This window comes from Serinus canaria, chromosome 25 (genome assembly GCF_022539315.1).
Source record: "Serinus canaria isolate serCan28SL12 chromosome 25, serCan2020, whole genome shotgun sequence".
In the NCBI taxonomy this organism is placed as follows: domain Eukaryota; kingdom Metazoa; phylum Chordata; class Aves; order Passeriformes; family Fringillidae; genus Serinus; species Serinus canaria.
The window spans coordinates 6,526,960-6,546,645 of NC_066338.1; the positions used below are offsets into that span (position 1 = coordinate 6,526,960).

The following is a 19,686-nucleotide window of genomic DNA, read 5'->3' on the forward strand; positions in this document are numbered from 1 at the left end:
GTGCCCTACGTGGGCCCAGTTGGTGCTTTCTCTCGAGCTACAAGTGGCTACTGGGGTATTTCTCCTCAGAGACCACCTTCGGCTCGCAAGCAGGTTACTATTAAGCACTCGAGATAGGCCCATGCCAAAGCAAAAACATCCGTTTACCTCTTAGCAGAAACGTCCAGGCGATCGTTGAAGAGGAAGAGAGTGTGTCTGCCGGAGAGTGTTAAATCCAGAGTTTATTCCACAGTATTTACAGTCCGAATCTCAAGTACTGCTCCGAACAGCCCCCCACCGCATGGCCCGCAACCTCTTTTAAGCTCACAGGAAGGTCGGGGGGGGGGGGGGAACAGGTGAGCTCCCAACCAGGTGGGAGGGGGAGGGTCTCAGGGCACCAATGACCCTGGACAGGCCAAATGACCGCAGGCCTTGAGGGGCATCTTTGAAACTTTACTGAAGTAGGAGACAAGGCCAGGAGGACGGAGTCACAGCTGAGGGGAAGAACCTAGCTTTACACCACAACAGGATCAGGTTTGGGTGGGGCAGGATGGGTGGGATGGGGTTTGGGAGGGGTGAAGTGGGGGAAATAGAGCTTGGGAAGGGGGTCTTGATGTTCATGAGGGGTGGGATGGGTTGAGGTTGGGACTGGGGAGGTGGCCTGGGGTCTGGAAAAAGACAGCCAACGTTTGGGGATGATAAAGGGAGGGGAAGCCTGTTTTTGGGTATTTGATGTTCATGAAGAAATGCTGGGGTATCTCAAATTTCTGAGGCAGTTTTGGAGCATTCCCCAGCTTTTGGGGCGTTTCCTGAGAATAGCCCCATGTAGCCACATTTGCAGGGGTGGTTGCCCTGGGAACAAGCCAGAATCTGTTGCTTTGGTGATGAGGAGCAGAGAAATGATGAACAGCCCCAAACATCTCCAGTGTGTAATTGTGAAGACCTGTGAGCTTACTGCAGAGAGGTCAACAGCAATCCCCTGGAGAGATGCACCTTAGGCTCCGGGCATTCCTCAGAGCTCAGGGTGAGGAAGGAAGCTTCTCCCATGGTGCTCTGCAGCACTATGTTAATTTGTCCCAGTTCTGTTCTCCATATTGGCCCCTTGGCCTTTCCTACCCCTTTAACCCTTATAAGTTCATGTTTTAGAGAGTTCTACCTTCCCTGTTTTCCCACTGCTTTATGTCTCTGCCTACCCACTCTAGCATTCCCTATCTGCCCTTCCTTGTGTATTGGCCCTGAGCCCTCAGACTACTGGGTCCTTGTTGCTCTTCTCCACCCCCTCTTTTCCTGTATTTATACCCTGGACCCTCCTTTGGCTTTGTCTTTGGCCCCTGGACCTCTTCAGCATCACTTGAAATAAAGCACGCTGGAACTCCATGGCTGGACCCTCCTGTGTCTATGCTGCTGAGCTGTGTATGTGTGTTTGTAGTGTGTTCTGTATGTGTGGTATGTACGTGTGTGTTGTGTATATGGGTGTGTGTGTGTGTGTGTGCTGTGTGTATGTCTGTATGTGTGTATGTGTGTGTGTGTGTGTGTGTGTAGGTATGTATGTGTGTGTGGTGTGTGTGTGTGTGTGTGTGTGTGGAGTGTGTGTGTGTGTGTGTGGTGTGGTGTGTGTGTGTGTGTCTGTCGTATGTCTGTGTGTGTGTGTGTGAGGGCTGTGTGGGTCTGTCTGTGTGTGTGTGTGTGTGTGGTAGTGTGTGTGTATGTCTGTCTGTGTGTGTCTGTGTGTATGTGTGTGTGTGTGTGTGTGTGTGTCTGTGTGTCTGTGTGTCTCTGTGTGTGTGTGTGTGTGTGTCTGTCTGTCTTTCTGTCTGTCTGTGTGTGTGTCTGTGTGCTGGTGGTCTCGTGGCTCCTGCCCCTTGGTGCAAGATGCTCTCAGGGAAGGTTCCATCCACCACCCCTGGAGACCACACAGGTGGTGCCCGAACAGAGACCTTCGTCTGGCACCCCTGAGGAATGTCTCCAGCATGGCTGGAATCCAAGTCGCCTTCAGGTCAGGCACTACCCTAAGGAAACCTCTGAGTTTTATCAGGGCACTCTGAGGGGAGAGAGCGGCAACCCTCCCAGAGTCACAGACTGGAGGATTGCTTTCCTTGACAGACCCCCACAAGATCCTTTGTTGGCCCACCATTGGGTGGGTATGTTGGAGTCAGGGTCACCCTTTCCTTTTGTTTTCTCATTTTAAATCTTTTGGGTGGGAAGACTGCAGAATGGGCACAAAGCTTACCGTTCTGCAACTGGAGATTTATATCCAAGTGACATTAGCCCTTGTTGCTCAGGAAATTAATTTTTCAAAGGAGAATTTGAAAGCTTTGGTTCGTTTTCTTTTCAAATATTTTATGTTACAAGGGAATCAGTTTTATTGCTTGAGATTTGGGATATGGTTGGGATCAAGTTATTTGTTTTATAAATGGAGGGAAATTTTAAAGTGGGGAAGTTTTATCCTCTTTTTCATATTATTTATGGCAAAAAATTTATCTTTTTTTTGATTCAGTTAATAAATTAGGGGAAAATTTGGGAAAAGTTTCGGGTCCCCAGTTCAAAACCCCTTCCTGTTCATCCAAGCCCTAAACCTCTTCCCTGCCTGAGATAAATCAGCAGGCAGATGTCACTACTCAGCACAGGGTTGCTGCCGTCTCCCTGATGCCTCCCGATCTCCTCCCTCCCCTTCCCAGGACAGCACCCTGGCCGTGTCGCTCTGGACCTTCCCCTAAACCTTCTCCCTGTGCCCGCGTACCCTCTTTCCTCTTTGTTACCCAGCTGCTGTTACTCTGCAAAATGATGCCAGCAGTGTGGCCAGCCCTGCCATTTTGTCCCTTCCTAACTGAAGTTTTCCCACCCTCGTACCCCAAAATAGCCACTTTCCTGCCTCTTCTCTGCCCTTTCCTGCTCGTACATCATTGGGCTCCTCCCCTGCGACGCGTTCCTCTCCGCCCATCTCATCAATGGTCGCTCCTGTATCAGGATCCCCCCTATTTCCATCAGTACCACCCTTCCCGACACGGGCCCTGCCTCTGCCCTCGTGGTCTCCACCTTCTCCACCCTGGTCTCCTCCCCTGGCGGCCATGACAGGTCTGCCTCCCCCATCCCCGGAGCCGGAAGTGGGCATGATGGTGACCGGAAGGAGCCATCCTGGCTGCCCCAGCCCACAGCACGGGGCTGCACCGGTTATCCAGGAGTGCCGCTCCTCTACCAGCAGGCCCTCCTCCTCGGTAGAAGTCAGTGATTCCCCAAACTCAAACACCGAGCCTGAGGATCACTGGGCAGGGATGTGGAAGCAAGCTGCTAGGGAAGATGACTGGGGGATGGCAGGGAGATTGCAGGCCCTGGTGGTCCCTGTCCAATCCAAAAGAGGGAGGAACCCAAAGCAGGAATCCCTGCCTGATAAGAAGCGTTGTAAGGCACGCAGGGACTGTGAGAGGGGCTCCCTGTCCTACAAGAATAACAAGCCTCACCAAAAGCTGTGACAACAAGCGCAGGTGGAAAAGAAGAACAAAAGATGCAGAGCACAGATGCAAACCAAGAATCCGATGAAAAAGACAGCTCTACGTTGCCTGAACAATAGAACTTCCTACTGGACTTGCATTCCACAAAAAATACGTTGTTTAATTCATTCCTACTGATTCAATTATTTCCGTTGTATCCCAATCTTATGTACTATTTCCTTTTTGACTTATTACTTTAGTACTCTTATGAGTTCTAGTTAATATGTTAGTTATGTTCACTTGTTTTTAAAAGTTTTACAGAAATCCCTAAGAGGAGCCTTTTAATTAAACAAAAAGGGAGAGTTGTAGAGTTGTAGGCCTGTGAGCCTACTCGGGAGAGACAAATTCCAATGCCCAGGAGAGATGCACCTTAGGGTCCAGGCATTCCTCACTGCTCAGGGTGAGGAAAGAAACTTCCCCCATGGTGCTCTGCAGCACTATGTTAATTTGTCCCACTTCTGTCCTCCCCATTGGCCTCTTGACCTTTTCTACCCCTTTTACCTTCATATGTTCATGTTCTAGAGAGTTCTCCCTTCCCTCTCTTCCCATTAGTTTATGTCCCCGCCATTCCACCCTAGCATTCCCTATTGGTCCTTTCCCTGTGTACTGCCCCTGAGCCCTGAGTCCCTTCCATGTGTTTCACCCCTAAACCCTTTAATCCCTAATGCTCGCCTCTACCCCTCTTTTCCTGTATTTATATCCTAAATCCTCCTTTATCTTTGTATTTAACGCCCAGATCCCTGGAGCCTTAGACCTTAATAAACCCTTGTTAGAACTCTGTGCCTGGACGTTACTGAGTCTCCACTGCCGAGCAGAAAACACTCTTCTGGGAAAAGTTGTGTCCACCACCACCACGGGAAGCAAGAGTGCCCCTTGGGACCAAGAGGCCACTGTGACACTGTGGAACCAAGGAGAGCATTGCTGCCCTGCCAGACCTCATGGAACCAAGGATCCATTGTGACACTGCAGGGCCTGGGGGGGACCACGGTGCCATTGTGATGCTGCAGGGCCCAAGGATCCAAGGGAGTTTGTGACATCGAGGGGTCCCATGGAACCAAAAGGACATTGTGACACTGGGAGGCCTCATGGAATCGTGGAGACCATTTGGACACTCTGGGGCCTCAGGGAACCGTGGTGACACCAAGTTGTCTGGAAGTGTGGATCTGCTGGAAGGTAGGAGGGCTCTGCACAGGGCCCTGGACAGGCTGGATCCAGGGCCCAAATCCAACAAGGTGAGGTTTAACAAGTCCAAGTGCTGGGTCCTGCACTTTGGCCACAACAACCCCTGCAGCACTACAGGCTGGGGACAGAGTGGCTGGACAGCAGCCAGGCAGAAAGGGACCTGCAGGGACTGATGGACAGCAGGCTGGACATGAGCCAGCAGTGTGCCCAGGTGGCCAAGAAGGCCAATGGCTCCTGGCCTGGATCAGGAATGGTGTGGCCAGCAGGAGCAGGGCAGTGATTCTGTGCTTGGCTCTGGTTAGGCAGCACCTCGAGTGCTGTGTCCAGTTCTGGGGCCCTCAGTTTAGGAAGGACATGGAGGGGCTGGAGCGTGTCCAGAGAAGGGCACCAAGGCTGGGGAGGGGTCTGGAAGACAAGTCCTGTGAGGAGCGGCTGAGGGAGCTGAGGTTGTTTATCCTGGAGAAGAAGAGGCTCAGGGGAGACAAGCTGGTGTCAGGACAGAGGTTTGACTTGATGATCTCCAAGGTCTGTTCCAGCCTTGCTGATTCTGGGATTCTCTGAATCCACCCTTGGAGCAGTTGCAGGATGAGCCCTGGGCCTCCTCTTCAGAAGCTCCAGCAGCCCAGGTCCCTCAGCTTCTACTGCCAGTCCCAAAGCCCATCCTGTCAGTCCTGCAGAGCCTCTGCAGCTCCTCCTCATTGCCCAGAGCAGGGAGCCCCAGAGCCAGACACAGCAGCCCAGATGTGCCTCCCTGGCCTGGGGTGCCTCTGGCAAGGGAGCAGCAGGAGGCACTGCAGGAGCCTGCAGACAATTCCTGCAGCACTTGTAGGATGATCCTGCTCCCCAAGGGACGTTCCCATGGTGCCAAGTCAGGAACTGCAATGGGGAGTGGGGCCAGAGAGGAAAGGGCAAAACAGGGATGGGCTGTTTGCAGGGGAGGGGACAGGGGTGGGCAAAGAAAAAGAAATTGTATCAGGAAGAGTAAAGAGAGCAAAGGTGAAGCCAAGAAATGCTCAGGGCAGTTGGGGGTTGGCTGCCAGGCAGCCCTGGCTCTGAGCAACAGCGTCTGCAGTGGGACAGGAAACTCCCAGCTGATGGGAACAAACTTTCTGGCTGACTGCAGAGGCCAGGACAAAAGCTGAGTGGTTTCCTGGTGTCCCCCAGCCCTTGCTGGCCCCAGGGGCTGATGGCATTTGTGCTCCCTCAGGTTCATGTCCCCACACCAACAGCATGGGGGTGCTCCCCCTGCTCTGTGCAATGCAAACAGGGGCTCCTGAGCCAGTGCTGCCGTGTCTGTGCCTGCAAGGATGGGGCACCTGTGTGAGCTGGGGGAGAGGCCAGGGCTGCACAGGGGGGATGTTGTTGGCAGCTCCATGAGGACACTCTGGGACGCTGCCCTGGGCTGTCCAGCACACTGGGGATGGATCAGCCCCTGCTCTGCTGCTCCTTCCCATCTCCCCCAGGGCCCTTGCAGAGCCCCAGCCATGCTGTTTGCCCCCAGCCTGCCCATGGCCACCCTGGGGCTGCTCACAGGGGTTTTCTGTGCTGAGCATTGGCCTGGCCATGTTCTGGAGAGAGCCTGGGCAAGGAGCCTGGAGCCCCCAGGGCCTGGCCTGAGGTGTCAGCGCTGCCCCAGCAGTGCCCATGGCCTGTTCCTGCTGCAGCCCCGGCTCTGCCACCCCCAGGTCTGTGGCCGGCCCCGAGAGCTCTCAGGCCCTACAGCAACACCAGGGCCACCAGGGCAGCGGGGCAGGGCCACAGGAGCAGCACTGGCAACACCAAGTGCTGCTGCTGCTGGGCACAGCTGCTGTGCCAGCACTGATCTGCCCCCAGCTCTGCACACAGACATTGCTGCTGCAGCTCCAGAGAAGGCAACAAAAGGGCATGTCTGCAGAAAACTTTTCTGAGGGATCCTTTAGTTCCTTTAAAGCCACCAAGAGCGCAGCCCTCATTGACACAGTCTGTGGCCACGTGGAAGGTGGAGAGAAACAAAATGAGAAATGACACAAACAATGACATTCCTTTGTGGACAATAAGACCAAATGGAACAGGGGACAAAAGATCCCACAACCAAACCAACAAGAAGTATCAAAGATGATTTTTATTACAATTCACTTGCAGAAATTCACCAGCAGTTTAATCTCCCCTAAACCATCCAGTCATCAGTGTCCACACTGCAGTCTTGAGCTCCTGGTTCCTCAGGCTGTAGATGAGGGGGTTCAGGGCTGGAGGCACCACTGAATACAGAACTGACAGGGCCAGATCCAGGGATGGGGAGGAGATGGAGGGGGGCTTCAGGTACAAAAATATACTAGTGCTGACAAACAGGGAGAGCACGGCCAGGTGAGGGAGGCAGGTGGAAAAGGCTTTGTGCCGTCCCTGCTCAGAGGGGATCCTCAGCACAGCCCTGAAGATCTGCACATAGGAGAAAACAATGAACACAAAACAACCAAGTACCAAACAGGTACTAACAGCAATGAGCCCAAGTTTCCTGAGATAGGATTTGGAGCAGGACAGTTTGAGGATCTGGGGAATTTCACAGAAGAACTGGCCCAGGACATTGCCATGGCAAAGGGGCAGGGAAAATGTATTGACTGTGTGCAGCAGTGAATAGAGAAAGGCACTGGCCCAGGCAGCTGCTGCCATGTGGGCACAAGCTCTGCTGCCCAGGAGGGTCCCGTAGTGCAGGGGTTTGCAGATGGACACGTAGCGGTTGTAGCACATGATGGTCAGGAGGGCAAGCTCTGCTGAGATAAAGAAGAGAAAGAAAGAGAGCTGAGCAGCACATCCTGTGTAGGAGATGTTCCTGGTGTCCCAGAGGGAATTGTGCATGGCTTTGGGGACAGTGGTGCTGATGGAGCCTAGGTCAGTGAGGGCCAGGTTGAGCAGAAAGAAGAACATGGGCGTGTGCAGGTGGTGGCTGCAGGCTACGGCGCTGATGATGAGGCCGTTGCCCAGGAGGGCAGCCAGGGAGATGCCCAGCAAGAGGCAGAAGTGCAGGAGCTGCAGCTGCCGCGTGTCTGCCGATGCCAGCAGGAGGAAGTGCGTGATGGAGCTGCTGTTGGACATTTGCTGGGGCTGCACATGGGGACCTGTTCATGGAGAAAGGACAGTGACAAGTCAGGAGAGGCTGCTTTGAGCCAAACCTGGGCCATTCCCTGCAGACTGTCTCCCTGGGTCTCACCCACTCTTGTTCCTGCTCTGGGAAAACCTTCACCCAGGTCCCTGCCTGAGCTCCAGTGGTGGTGGCTGAGTGTGCCAGGAGCAGCCAGGCCTGTGCATGGGGGGGCTCTTGAGGAACCATCCCTGCCCACTGGCCTGGATTTGTGGCCATGTGGAAAGGTACAAGGCTGGATATTCAGGATTTTCAGGGGAATCACTCTTAATGCAGACAGGCTTAGTAGCATCTGCACTCCCAGTTCTAAACAAAATAGATTCCAGGAGATTATTTAAGAATTGTTTTCCTACCCACACACCATTCCTGGCTCTCTGAGGTCAGACATCCCCAGCATTTCTGCTGCACTCAGATTTTGCCACTGAGAGATGTGAGGCAAAGGATTCCCTGTGGCTCAGGGAAGGTGAGGGGCTGGATGGGCTTGTTCCCAACTGGCCCTGGCTTTGCACCTTTGGCTGCAGTCACAGCACAATCACACTCCCGGGCCACCCTGGGATAAACCAGACCCTGCCCAGAGCAGAGGGATCCCTGAATGTCTCTCCCTCTCTAAAGGTCTCTGGGCAAGGTCTCAGCACCCCTTGTGCAAAGGACCCTCACGGCTCCCTTTGCAAACCCAGCAGCATTTCCTAAGCTGTGGCAGCTCTGCCCTTCCCTGTGGGACATTCAGGGAACTCCCTGAGGCTCTGGCACAGATTTGCACCCAGGAGGGCAGCTCAGAGCTTGGAAGGGCACAGCAAGGATATCCCTGTGTGTGCCCATGATGGGATCTCAGGGAGGGGGCTCAGCTCATTCCCGTTTCCCATGGACTGCTTTGCCCACAGCCCCACAGGTGCCGGGGAAGCTTGGACACCCCATTCCTGTGGATATCCCTGCCTGGCTGGAATGCCAAGGGCAGTGCCTGACTCAGCTGCTGCAAATGCCAGAGCCTCCCTGGGAGCAGCAGATAACAGTGACAATATCAGGGCAGTGCAGAAACAAGAGGAGATGTTGTGGTGCTGTGCCTGAGAGGGCAGGGCAGGGACAGCCGGGCACTCAGGACAGTGTTCCCGTGCCCAGCTGTGCCCAGCACCTCCCAGACACCAGAAGTGCCCTCCTGCCCCCAGCACTGCTCTCTTCAGCCCCCTCTCCCTCCCTGAGCATCTCCCTGGGCCTGGACATTCCCTCCTGAGAGGAGCCTTGTCCCTGCCAGCGCTCACAGAGCCCATCCCACCCTGTGTGCCCGGCCCTGGCCCTACAGAAACCTGCCTGTGTGCAGGGCCCTGGCTGGGGCAGGCTCTGTGTGCAGGTGGGCAAGGGCAGCTCAGGAGAGCCCTGCTGGGCCCTGCAGAGGTGATGCTGCTGCTGGCCAGGGCTGAGGAGTGCCTGAGGGCCCTTTGGGAGGCTCCCAGCAGAGAGACTGACCACCCAGAGTTACACTTCTGGAGTCTCTGTAAATGTTTAAACATTCCTCTGATGATCCTTTGTGTCCCTTTTAACTCAGAATGTTCTGTGATTCTGGGATTCCAATTCCTGTTCTGCTTCTCTCATCCCCCTGTGGTCTATAACCAAAGAGGGGAAAACCCATTGCAGTAATGTTAGAACAGTAAAGTAAAAACCAGATATTTTTTGGAAGCTTCCAGGTGTCCCAGTGGGGATGGGGCACACTAGGCCCCTGATTTCAACAATTTCTTGACGTTGATTAATAAGGATATTTAACAGGAACATCCAACAGGAGATTCAGTTGCCCTGGTTACACACCCCTGGTTCAACTCATTGGAGTAGATCCAAGGGCTTCTTTGCCTTTACTTTTTGCTATGACTGCTCACATTCTGATCAAAAACCAAAATGCTCTTCTTGTAGGTCCTCTTCCTGATAATAAGACTATACAGTATTTCAGGAATGTATTTAGACAGTCAGCCTATTGTTCTAAAATCTAAGAGAAAGGTTAGGAAATGTACTGGATTTAATTAGGGATTATAGTTACAGAAGTATATAATAGTAGTTTAAAAGAGTTAATTAGGAGTTTAGGTAAGGATTATAATTTTATATGATATAATAGTAATTCAAAGAGATATGAATATATGAAAAATATATAAAAGTAAAAATCTTTTTATCACCCCACTTTCCCATCCTTCTACAAGTAGGAAATTGAAAACACTCTCAGGAAAGCTCCTGATCTTTCCAGCAATCCCAGGCTTACCTTCTTTGGGAAGTGCCCTCCAGAGCTGTGCCCAGGCTGGTCTGGAGCTGGGAGCAGCCCTGCCCCATCCAGCCCCTCTCAGCAGCAGCACCTGCCCTGCTCAGGGTGGCTCCTTCCCCCCACAGCTTCTCCCCAGCACTGGGAGCAGCTCCCCGGGCCGGCTGAGAGCTGTCCCTGGAGGCAGCTGTCCCTGGACTCTGCTGATGAATTTTACTCCTCCAGAGGCCTCTTCTTTCTTGAGCTCTTCAGTTCAGGAATTCACTGAAAAAGACTCATAAACATTTGTTCCAAAACACCTGAACAAGAAAAGCCCAGGGAATAATGCAAATTTCAGTTCTTCTGTGGTTAATTAGACAAATTTTTGAAGTATGTTTAAGTGAATCTGCAATATTGAAAAAAATCAGAGTGATCTATTGTTCTCTTTTCTTTTCCTGTTTATTGTTTGGTATCATCAATGTCCAGTTGACATTGACCTACAGCACCTTCTCATGCAGTCTGAATAGGTAACAAGATCAAGACCTTTCATGGCTGATAATTAACCAGACTTTGTCCCCACCTCACCATATCCCTCATCCAACCTCTGGTATAGGAATGGTGTGGCCAGCATGACCAGGGCTGTGCTCAGCACTGGTTGGACAGAACAATGTAAGGTGACAGGAATGGCCTGCCCAGTGAGGTGGGGTGAGTCACCATCCCTGGAGGTGTTTAAGGAAAGACTGGATGAGGCACTCAGTGCCATGGTCTGGGTGACAAGGTGGTTTGGGTCCCAGGTTGGACTTGATGCTTTCCAAGGTCTTTTCCAGCCTGGCTGATTCTCTGATGATTGTGACACTGCAGGGCCTTGGGGAAGCAAGGGGCCATTGTGACACTGCGGGGCCTGGTGGCACTGAGAGGACCATGGTGACACTGTGTATGACATGGCAGCACAGAGCCAAGGGGCCATGGGGACACTGTGGGGCTGAATGGAAGCAAGGAGTCCACGGTGACAGTCTGGGACCTGGTGGAACCACAGAGGCCACTGTGACCCTGCAGGGCCTTGTGGAACCAAGGGGCCATTGTGACACTGTGGAAGCAAGGAGAGCATTGCTGCACTGCCAGACCTCATGGAAACAAGGATCCATTGTGACACTGCAGGGCCTTGGGGGACCAAGGGCTATTGTGACACTGCAGGACCCAAGGATCCAAGGGACTTTGTGACACCAAGGGGGGCCAAGGAAATAAAGGAACACTGAGATACTGGGAAGCCTCATGAAACAATGGCAACACCAAGTTGTCTGAGAGTGTGGATCTGCTGGAGGGCAGGAGGGCTCTGCACAGAACCCTGGACAGGCTGGATCCAGGGCCCAAATCCAACAAGGTGAAGTTTAACAAGACCAAGTGCTGGGTCCTGCACTTTGGCCACAACAAGCCCTGAAGCACTACAGGCTGGGGACAGAGTGGCTGGAGAACAGCCAGGCAGAAAGGGACCTGCAGGGACTGATGGACAGCAGGCTGGACATGAGCCAGCAGTGTGCCCAGGTGGCCAAGAAGGCCAATGGCTCCTGGCCTGGATCAGGAATGGTGTGGCCAGCAGGAGCAGGCAGTGATTCTTCCCCTGTGCTCAGCACTGCTTGGGCAGCACCTCGAGTGCTGTGTCCAGTTCTGGGCCCCCCAATTTAGGAAGGACATGGAGGGGCTGGAGCCTGTCCAGAGAAGGGCAGCAAGGCTGGGGATGGGTCTGGAGCACAAGTCCTGTTCAGAGCAGCTGAGGGAGCTGGCGTTGTTTTTCCTGGAGAAGAGGAGGGCCAGGGTGGTGTCAAGGTGGTGTCAGGGAACAGGTTGGACTGATGATCTCCATGGCCTGTTCCAACCTTGCTGGTTCTGTGATTCTCTGAAACCACCCTTGGAGCAGTTGCAGGATGAGCCCTGGGCCCCTCTCAGAAGCTCCAGCAGCCAGGTCCTCAGCTTTCTCGTGCCAGCTCCAAAGCCCCTCTGTCAGTCCTGCGAGCATCTGCCAGGGCTGGCTGAGAGCTGTCCCTGGCAGGCAGCAGAGTCCCTGCCCCAGCACAGCGCCCTGGGCTGCAGGACCCTGCTCTGCAGGACAGCCCTGGGCACCCCTGGCTGCTCTGCACAAGAGACAATCAGAGAATGTACTCACAGAGTCTGCAGGCATTGGGATGTTCCAGCTTTAGGAGATGGCTCCAGGAGCTGCAGCTGCATTGTCCTGCAGCCAGAGGTTCCTGTGCCAAGGGCTGGCAGTGATTGTGCCCCAGGCACTTCTCAGCACCTTCCCAGCCCTGACTGATTGAAGCTCTCTGTGCCTCTGTGCTGTGCCCGGGGTGGCTGCAGGCAGTGCCCCAGCCCTGCTGGGCTGGCAGAAGAGCTGCTCATCAAGAGAAATGTGCTTTTGAAGCTCTTCTTGGTTACCAGGAGCTGCCTCTGTGCCAGGAGCCCAGCCCAGCTCAGCAGCACAGACACAGCACAAGGACTTTAATGAGCCTCTGGGGCTTTGTGCTCAGGCCCTGAACATCAGTCCCTGAGAGGGAGCTGAAGAAACCTCTCCAGAACTCCAAGTCAGAATCCAACTCCAAAGTTTCTTGGACTTTTAATGGTTCCCACTGAGGGACACGACTGAGAAAGTGTCCCCAGGCCCCAGCCAGAGCAGAGAACTGCAGGCAGTGCTGGCAGGTGGGGACAAAGAGAAGCCAAGTCTTGGTGCCCTGGGGCACAGCAGGGTCTGTGCCACCAAGGGCTGGGAGGAGACACCTTGTCCTGAGGCACTGGGGCCTCCTGGCACAGCCCCAGCCAGGCTGGGCACTGCCAGCCCCTTGTCCTGCCCTCAGCATCCCCCCCTAGCCCACATCCCAGTGGCCTCAAGGATCTGCTGGAAGGAGTCCCTGGGGAGCCTTGGTCAGGAATGGCCCAGGGGGCTCCTGAATGCTCCCAAGGGACTGCAAGGTTTTCAAAGTAGTTCGGGTTTGGCTTTTGCCTTGGAGTTACTGAGAGGTTTGTGCAATCATGGCCCCAATTATCTGCTGTAATTAGTCCCTGGAGAGGCTTTGTCAGTAACAACACTCAGTGGGGCTCATTAATGCTTCAAGGTACTTCAGTTATTTTAAGGTACTTGGTGTTTCCCTTTTGATACAGACTCTGTGAGAGGTTTGTGCAATCATGGCCCCAATTATCTGCTTTAAGGAGTCTCTTGAGAGCTTTGTACTGATGCTCAGTGGGGCTCGTTAATGCTTTGAGATACTCAATGTTTTTAAGGTACTTTGGATTCTCCTTTCCACACTGAATCTTTGACAAGTATTTATGCCATCCTGGTCTCCAATTTTCTCCTCCAAGGAGTCCATGAGGAGCCAGTTTTGGGATGGACCTCAGTGGGACCCATTCATGCCTTGAGACGCTTTGGGTGTTTATTCTGACTTGGACTCCAGGAAAGGTTTGTGCAATCTCCTCTCAGGCCCTGAGGTTCAAGGGCTCAGCTCCAAATGCACGACAGGGCTCATTAGGATCAAGCAAGTCCTGACGAACCATGGCTCTGCCTTGATTTCCCTCTGCTCTTGTGCAGTTCATCAGGAAGATTTCATTTTACATTTATGGAGAAATAAATGATTTTCAGTGATTTTCTAGGAAACATGTATTCTTATTTTAAAGAGTGCATTTTATTACTGTTCTCTTTAGAGAAGAGTTGATCACAGCATTCTGTGATTGATATTGATCCAGGGTCTCTCCTAATGAGGTCTGTCCAGGTCAGAGAAGTTGTACCTTGAGAGCTGACCCAGTGTGGACAACCTTGCCTCACATTCCCCAACCCCATGTGAGAAATGATTTTCACTTTCAAAATTTTAAATGGTTTTTGAAGATCTTATCAAAATACAACAGAAGACTGAATAAAGAAAAGAACACAGCACTGGGAGCAAAGGATTCAGTCACCGTGTGCTCATCTACAAAATGGATGTTCTATCTTTTATACCTCTAGCCCCTCCCAAAAGCTTGTCAATCAACTCCTTCTTCACTGTCCAGTGGTGCAGATCACTTTATTACACCTTGATTGGAGGTCAGGTGCTGCCATAGTAACAAGCTGACCCTCCCAAATGCCCCAACTACTGAGGCCATCCTGTGAGAACAATGCAAGGGGGAGGGGAAGGATAATTATACATCCACAAAACTTCTCTTAACATATATTTAATATTCTCCCCTTAATTGTGAGAGTCAACCATAGCATTACTCATCTATACCAAACCCCCCTTTTCTTTGTCTATAAGTCATTTTGCTCAAACAGTTAAGTAAAAAATTTTCTCTCTCTCTTGAATGAGTCATACCAGCATCTGTTGATGTGGGCAAGGACAGTGGGAACAGGAGAAAAAAATCTCAGGTTTTCCTTAGACACACTTATTTGGAATGGACAAAAGGGCATCACAGAGGTCCAGTATGGCTTTGACTCACATCTACTGTGTCTATGTGGCTGCTGCCCACAGTCAGTGTATCTCAGGGGTGAGTACAGAGGCCACCTCGGTCCTGCCCTCCAGTCCCTGTTGAATTAAAAGACAACTGAGGAATGTCAGAGGTCTGGTCTGGCATTTTGTCCCTACCTTACCATGCCTACGGGGTTGCTACCCACAGCAGGGCTATGGAGCCTTCTTGGTAGTGAGCAAAGGGGCCAACCTGGTCTTGCTCTCCTCCCTTTGTCTTATTTTCTTAATGAAGCTGTCCCATTACCTTTTACAGTCCCTTGTGTACTTCTTCTCAAAAGGTGCTGGTAGTTCTCATCTGTTTAAACAGGAAGACAATTCTAGAGCTGGTTGGTGGAAGCTTGACTCTACTTTTTGGGCGTCTTGGTGTTTTTCTGGTTTTCTTTCAGTCTCTGCTTGAAAGTCAATCTCATTTCCCTTTTTTCTCTATCCACAAAGAGATAGAAGGGTTTGTCCAAGGCAGGAAGACTCAGTGCCAGTGCACTGACTAATTTGTGCTTTAAAGCCTCAAACTTTTGTTAATCGTCTATTTCCCACCTAATTTCTTCTTCAACTAACTTTTCATACAAGATCCTGATGGCCTGCATGTATCCTTCAATCCATAGCCTACAATATCCCCACAAGCCTAAAAACCTGCTGACTTCCCTCTTAGTGTTTGGCCCTGGGAGTGAGACTATCCCCATAATTCTCTCAGGGTTCAGCTGCCAGCTCCCTTGACAAATCACATGTCCTAGGTACTTTACTTCCATTTTTACAAATCAGAGAATCCCTTTTGATACCCAAAAACTTAGTTCCCCAGAAAATTTAACAACACTATGGTGGATTCCCAAACTTCTTTTTCTTTCAGTCCTGATAGAAGCATATAATTTACATATTGGATGAGTTTTATCTCAGGTTTAATGGAGAAGTGTTTTTAGTACTTCTCCTCCTAGGGTTTGACCAAACAGGTTTGGGGATTCAGAAAACCCTTGGGGTAACCCAGTCCCCCAAAGCTGTTGCTTCCCCCAGAATCAGGGTTCTCCCATTCAAAGGTAAATATAACCCACTTCCCTCTGCCAGAGAGCACACCCAAAAAGCATCATTTAGGTCTATCACACTGAACCACTGGGATGTTACTCAGTAGTCTATAGGGATAAGGCACCACTGGGTACCGATTCACTGTTCTTTTGTTCACTTCTCTCAAATCTTGGACAAGCCTGTAAGTCCCATCTCACTTCTTTCCTGGTAATATTGGTGTATTATGGGGGGACATACATGGCTCTAAGGTCCTGTCCTCAAGTAGGTCCTGGATCATCAGCTGCAGACCTTGTCTCCCCTCCAGGAAGAGTGAGTATTGTCATAGCTGAACTGGATGGTTCTCATTAGCTATTGTTATTACTGTAAGTTTCATGTTCAATTTACCTCAGTTTTTTGGTTTTGCCCACATCATCTCATGAATTTTCTCCTAATTTTCTTCCCTTAATTGGAAAAGCTTAACTACCATTTTCCCTTTCTCTGGAAGCACTCCAATGTCAAACTGCACCTGTAAATCCTGTCCTAAGAATTTCACCCTGCATCTGGAACTAACAGAACATCCCCAATTCCTATTTTATTTGTTCCTTCAAACTTTATTGGCATTATAACTGAGGCTTTGAACCTTTCCCCTTGTCTTGGTTTGAAAAGACGGTGTCTGCTAATGAAGGCAGGAGCCGCCCCTGAAATGGAAAATGTAAACCCCCTCCCTCCGAATTGTTATAATTTTGAAATTGAGGGGGCTCTCAGGCACAGATATGGGAGCAGGAATAACAGTTCTTTATTAGGGAAGAAAATAAAAATAAAAGAAACAATGCAGTAATACAAAACAGCACTGACAGGGTCAGAATATGACCTGACACCCTGCGGGTCAGAGTGTTGGTAGCAGTGCAATTGAAATGGTGGCTGCAGTCCTCCTGCAGTCTTCCTGCAGACAGGTGTGATTCTGTTGGAGCAGTGATCCTGTAGAAGGGTGCAGTCTTCCTCTGAAGGTCCAGTGGTGGTACAGATGGGCCTGGTCTTCCTCTGGGAATCCAGTGGAAAGGCTGTTCGGGTGTCCCAAAATCTCAGATTCTATCCAGGTAGGAATGCTTGGCTCCTCCCTCTGGGTGGAGCATCTCACAATGGGATGATGTAACTGTTATCAGTCATGCAGTGATATTCATTAGCCCATTAACAGCAGATGTCTCCCCAGAGGGAGGATTGGTTTGTGGAAGAGATAAAGAAAAACTGCCCAATTCACAGAAGATAACTGCCACACCTCTAACAGATGGCAAATAGAACACACACATTGCCTTGCAATCTAGGACATTATCCACCCCTTATTCTATTTCCATCTGCATCACAATGAGCCCTTACACACCGTTCTCACTTAAGACCAGGTTTCCCTGTGGTACACAATGGCTTTCTCCATCTTTCTGCATTACCCACCAAGTGTAACCAGGTCCTTGAGCAAAAACAATTCCACAGATGGGTTTGTCTTTGCCTGAGGTGGGATTCATCCAAACAGTCTTTCCTAAAATACCTTTCATGTGTACAACAGGGACTTTATCTCCATCCACTGTGTGCAAGGGTTCAGACTGGGCAGGACCAGCTCGATTGATGGACCCTCAGGTGTCGACCATCCAGGCGACTTCTGCAAAGTTCATTTCCCAAGTTCTAAAAGCTCCCCCCCACAAGTGCCTTCAGTGTTCTCCTAAGCAGTCCATTGCACCGTTCAACTTTCCCAGCAGCTGGTGAATGATAGGGATATGATAGATCCATTCAATACCATGTTTTTTGGCCCAGGTGTTGATAAGGCTGTTCTTGAAATGGGTACCATTGTGTGACTCAGTTTTCTCAGGGGTTCCATGTCTCCACAGGATTTGCTTTTCCAGGCCCAAGATGGTGTTCCAGGCAGTGGTGAGAGGCACAGGGTAGGTTTCCAACCACCCAGTGGTGGCTTCCACCATGGTCAGCACGTGGCTCTTGCCTTGGCGTGTCTGGGGCAGTGTGATGTAGTCAATCTGCCAGGCCTCCCCATACCTGTACTTGGACCACCGCCCACCATACCAATACGGCTTCACCCACTGGGCCTTTTTGATCTCAACACACGTCTCACAGTCATGGATAACCTGAGAAATACTGTCCATGGTTAGATCCACCCCTCAGTCTCGTGCCCACTTATAGGTGGCATCTCTGCTGTTATGACCTGAGGCATCATGGGCCCATCGAGCTAGGAACAGCTCCCCCTTGATTTGCCAATCTAGGTCTATCTTTGACACCTCTATTTTTGCTGCCTGATTTACCTGTTCATTGTTTCGGTGTTCCTCATTAGCCCGACTCTTGGGGACATGGGCATCTACATGGCAGACCTTCACAGGTAGCTTCTCCAACCGAGTGGCAATGTCTTTCCATTCATCAGCAGCCCTGACTGGTTTTCCCCTATGCTGCGAGTTGGCCTTTTTTCACCTTTCCAGCCAGCCCCACAGAGCATTGGCTACCATCCACAAATCAGTGTAAAGGTAGAGCTTTGGCCATTTCTCTCTCTCAGCAATGTCCAGGGCCAGCTTGAGTTCAGCAAGTTGACTTGATCCACCTTCTCCTTCGGTAGCTGGTGCAACCTGTCGTGTGGGGCTCCATACGGCTGCTTTCCACTTCTGGTTCATCCCTACGATGTGACAGGAACTGTCTGTGAAAAGAGCATAGTGTGTTTCCTCTGGTGGCAGCTGGTTATATGGAGGGGCCTCTTCACCCCGTGTCACTTGCTCTTGTTCTCTCATCAGTGAGACCAAAGCTTTCACCTTCCGGCCAGTTTGTAATTATCTCCAAAATCCCAGGGCAATTCAGGTTTCCAATACAGGCGCGCTGTGTGATCAGAGCAATCCATTTACTCCATGTAGCACTGTGGCGTGGTGGATAGTGGGAACCTTTCCTCTTAAACATCCACCCCAGCACTGGTAGTCGGGGCGCCAGGAGGAGTTTTGCTTCCATGCCAATCACCTCTGAGGCAGCCCGGACTCCATAGGCAGCCAAGATTTTTTTCTCAGTTGGAGTATAGTTGGCTTCAGACCCTCTGTAGCTTCAACTCTAAAACCAGTGGTCAACCCCGAGTCTCCCCAGGCACCTTCTGCCAAAGGCTCCAGGACAAGCCATGGTTCCCGGCTGCAGAGTAGAGCATGTTCTTCACATCTGGTCCTGTCCTGACCGGACCAAGGGGTACTGCATGAGCAATTTCCTGCTTGATCTGGGCAAAAGCTTGTTGTTGCTCAGGGCCCCAGTGGAAATGGTTCTTCTTGCGGGTGACCAGGTAAAGAGGGCTCACGATCTGACTGTACTTGGGAATGTGCATTCTCCAAAAGCCTGTGGCACCGAGGAAAGCTTGTGTTTCCTTCTTATTGGTGGCTGGAGACATAGCTGTGATCTTGTTAATGACATCTGTAGGAATCTGACGCCGTCCATCCTGCCACTTCACTCCTAGGAACTGAATCTCACGAGCAGGTCCCTTTACTTCACTCTTTTTAATGGCGAAACCAGCTCGCAGGAGGATTTGGATGATTTTCTGTCCTTTCTCAAACACTTCTGTGGCTGTGTTCCCCCACACAATGATGTCATCAATATACTGGAGGTGTTCTGGAGCCTTACCCTTTTCCAGTGCAGTCTGGATCAGTCCATGGCAGATGGTGGGGCTGTGCTTCCATCCCTGGGGCAGTCGGTTCCAAGTGTACTGCACGCCTCTCCAGGTGAAAGCAAACTGAGGCCTGCATTCTGCTGCCAGAGGAATGGAGAAAAATGCATTGGCAATGTCAATAGTGGCATACCACTTTGCTGCCTTGGATCCAGCTCGTACTGGAGCTCTAATATGTCCGGCACAGCAGCGCTCAGTGGTGGAGTCACTTCATTCAATGCACGGTAGTCCACAGTCAATCTCCATTCCCCCTCAGATTTATGCACAGGCCAAATGGGGCTGTTGAAGGGTGAGTGGGTCTTGCTGACCACCCCTTGGCTCTCCAGCTCTCGGATCATCTTGTGGATGGGGATCACAGCATCTCGAGTGGTTCTGTACTGCCGTCGATGCACTGTGGAAGTGGCAATTGGCACCTGTTGCTCTTCTCCCTTCAGAAGTCCTACTGCAGATGGATTTTCGGACAGTCCAGGCAAAGTATTCAACTGCTGGATGCCCTCAGTCACTACAGCTGCTATCCCAAATGCCCACCTGAGTCCTTTTGGGTCTTTGAA

General features: G+C 51.3%; 3 protein-coding genes across 4 annotated transcripts in view; 1 reads left to right on the forward strand and 2 right to left on the reverse strand.

The window, feature by feature from the left end:
* The window catches only part of LOC115483858 (zinc finger protein 629-like), a 229,171-nt gene that overhangs the window by 64,410 nt on the left and 145,075 nt on the right, over nucleotides 1-19,686 (forward strand). The gene's annotated exons all lie outside the window — the stretch shown is intronic.
* LOC115484925 (zinc finger protein 208-like) overlaps nucleotides 1-19,686 on the reverse strand; it is a 513,901-nt gene that overhangs the window by 40,237 nt on the left and 453,978 nt on the right.
* On the reverse strand, nucleotides 6,733-7,718 carry LOC115485038 (olfactory receptor 14I1-like). The gene has a single exon (XM_050984138.1). The coding sequence runs from the start codon at nucleotides 7,716-7,718 to the stop codon at nucleotides 6,786-6,788; it is 933 nt and encodes a 310-aa protein (XP_050840095.1). The 3' UTR covers nucleotides 6,733-6,785.